The 2,144-nt window shown below is 45.7% G+C and overlaps 1 protein-coding gene across 1 annotated transcript in view; it reads left to right on the top strand.

Annotated features, from left to right (window-relative positions):
* Positions 1-2,053: 2,053 nt before the first annotated feature.
* PCNX2 (pecanex homolog 2) overlaps positions 2,054-2,144 on the top strand; it is a 340,225-nt gene continuing 340,134 nt past the window's right edge. Inside the window, exon 1 of the mRNA XM_003797465.1 lies at positions 2,054-2,098. Coding sequence (XP_003797513.1) covers positions 2,054-2,098 — 45 coding nt within the window. The remainder of the gene's footprint in view (positions 2,099-2,144) is intronic.

Here is a 2,144-nt window from a genome sequence, read left to right as displayed (position 1 = left end):
GAAGGTGACCCTTTAGTGCAAATGTGTAGTGCCAGGTTGATTGATTTCTTCACTTACCAAACAATTGTAGGGTACCTGGTAGACTTCAAGCATCAAGGAGATATACAAACTAATATCCATTGTATCTTTGAAAAAATTACTCTTCTAGTTTTGAAAGCAGCCATGTTATATTTTGACTGGTCTTCATACTGATGAGTGTAGGGTAAGTAGAATGAAGGGTAGTTAAGCCTAAAGGTGACGAAGCTTTTGCTGTATTCCAGCGGCCTTTCATATCCGGGGCCTTCTCCTCAGAATGGACCTCTCCTTATCTCATCTCAGCATGGGAAGCCTGGGATGCCTTTACTGAGCCTGACTAAGGTAGACACAAGCAAATCCAGCTCTGGACCAGAACATAACCAGGGCATAGGCAGACCCATATGAGAGGAGTGTGATGTGTTTGGTGCAGACCAGGGAAGCATAACACAGGGAAGGCATATTTGGGAATCATGTAAACTTCTAATTTTTGTTTTTCTCCAAGGGCTCCCACTGCCTATCCCAAAGGAAGGCGACTTCCCTTTTATCTCCTCCCTTTCCAAAATCTGCTCTCTAGAGAGAATCTCAAGTGTATCTTGTTAGGTGATGTTCTTTCTTGCCGGGAGAGAAGGATGGCTTGGCGACGGGTGCAAGCTCGCTCCTAGAATTGTTTGAAAGCAAGAAACGACTACATACTCTTAGGTGGTATGTAGCAAAATGTCTTTATTTTCCACTCCCCTTTATTGGGAGCTAGTCATGTACACCACATTGATCAATAATCCTAACATCCTCAATTGTTATCTTAAATTATAGAAAAGAAAGAAAGTCCGGGAAAGTGAGATAACCATCATAAGATTAGCCTAAAGAAAGAAAGTCCGGGAAAGTAAGACAACCATCTTAAGCTAGCCTCAGGCTGTTCCTCTCTGAAGACCTAAAAGAACAATACATTATCTGACTTCTATTGTTAAAGTTAAAGGTTAGGACAAATGGAGGAGTAAAACCTTTTTCTTCTATGTACTCAATTAAATTTATGAGAAACAAGCTCCATGACTGTTGGAGACCCTGCAGTTACAATGGAGTATTTTACTCACATCATTACAATGGAGTTTTTCTTTTCATTCACATCAACCTTTGAGTCATGTCCTCTGCACAGAGGGGCGTTTCAACCCTTATCTGTCAGGCTGACTTGACTACACAGTCTGGGTTCCCTGTAGGAGGTTTTTATGCCTGGCCTGCAGGCCCCCACTGTGTTTTCCCAGGTCGCTTAGGGCCTCGACAAAAGCACATAATACTCACAAGTCTTTTCGCTCAGTTTCTGGAATTAAAAGAGCACATTTCATTTAATTTTTGTGGGAGTTTACCCCACAGTATCTCCTGTAAATGATAAAATACAGGGTAACTTAAAGATTATTAGTTCAATGTCTTTTTATAGTAGGTCTTCTTAAGCAGACGGCATCAAAAGACTCTTGACTAACATTCTAAACAGCAGATTAGGGCCTGGAATTCTGTCCTGTGAAATAGATATAAAGGCGAGGAGCCCAACAGAGGTAGCCTGGCAGTTATCTTCTTTATCCACCAGGTTAAACAACAAGGGGATGAAGGAGAAACAGAGAGGACAAACGGTCAGTGCCAAAGGATTAGGTGCAGCTTACACTGATAGAACATCTCGGGTCAGCCCATAATTAAGTTGTATGGGCAGTGTTCAGAAGAGGAAATTGCTTTTAATGCTCCGGGACAGGACCTTGAGTTCAGTAAACCTTTTGGTGCAAAAAAGGCCAAGGCCAAGAGACGTGTTGGGTCTAATTCATCTAGACGAGAATAGCCTTGATTTTTAAGCCTTTCCCGCCCCCTACTAGAAAGATCAGGGAGAAAGGGAAAGGAGTGACACAGAGGCAAAAGAAGACGACGGAGAGAGTTAGAGGCCCTTTGCGCCCCGCAGCCCCGGCCTGGGCGGGACTCTGGGCGGGGCCTCGGAGCGGCCTCGGAGCATCCTCGGAGCGGCCGCCCGGAGCACGCCGGGAAAATCCTTCCTCCCTCGGACATGGCGCCCACCCGCCCGGCCGCAGCAGCCGACTCCGGCGCCGCGGTGAGCGCGTCCGGGCAGAAAAGCAGCTCCAGCTTCAGTCGCGGGG

This window comes from Otolemur garnettii, unplaced genomic scaffold (assembly GCF_000181295.1).
Source record: "Otolemur garnettii isolate 467f Iridium unplaced genomic scaffold, OtoGar3 scaffold00116, whole genome shotgun sequence".
In the NCBI taxonomy this organism is placed as follows: domain Eukaryota; kingdom Metazoa; phylum Chordata; class Mammalia; order Primates; family Galagidae; genus Otolemur; species Otolemur garnettii.
The sequence above is the reverse complement of the archived record's forward strand: the minus strand, read 5'-3'. Positions and strand labels throughout refer to the sequence as shown.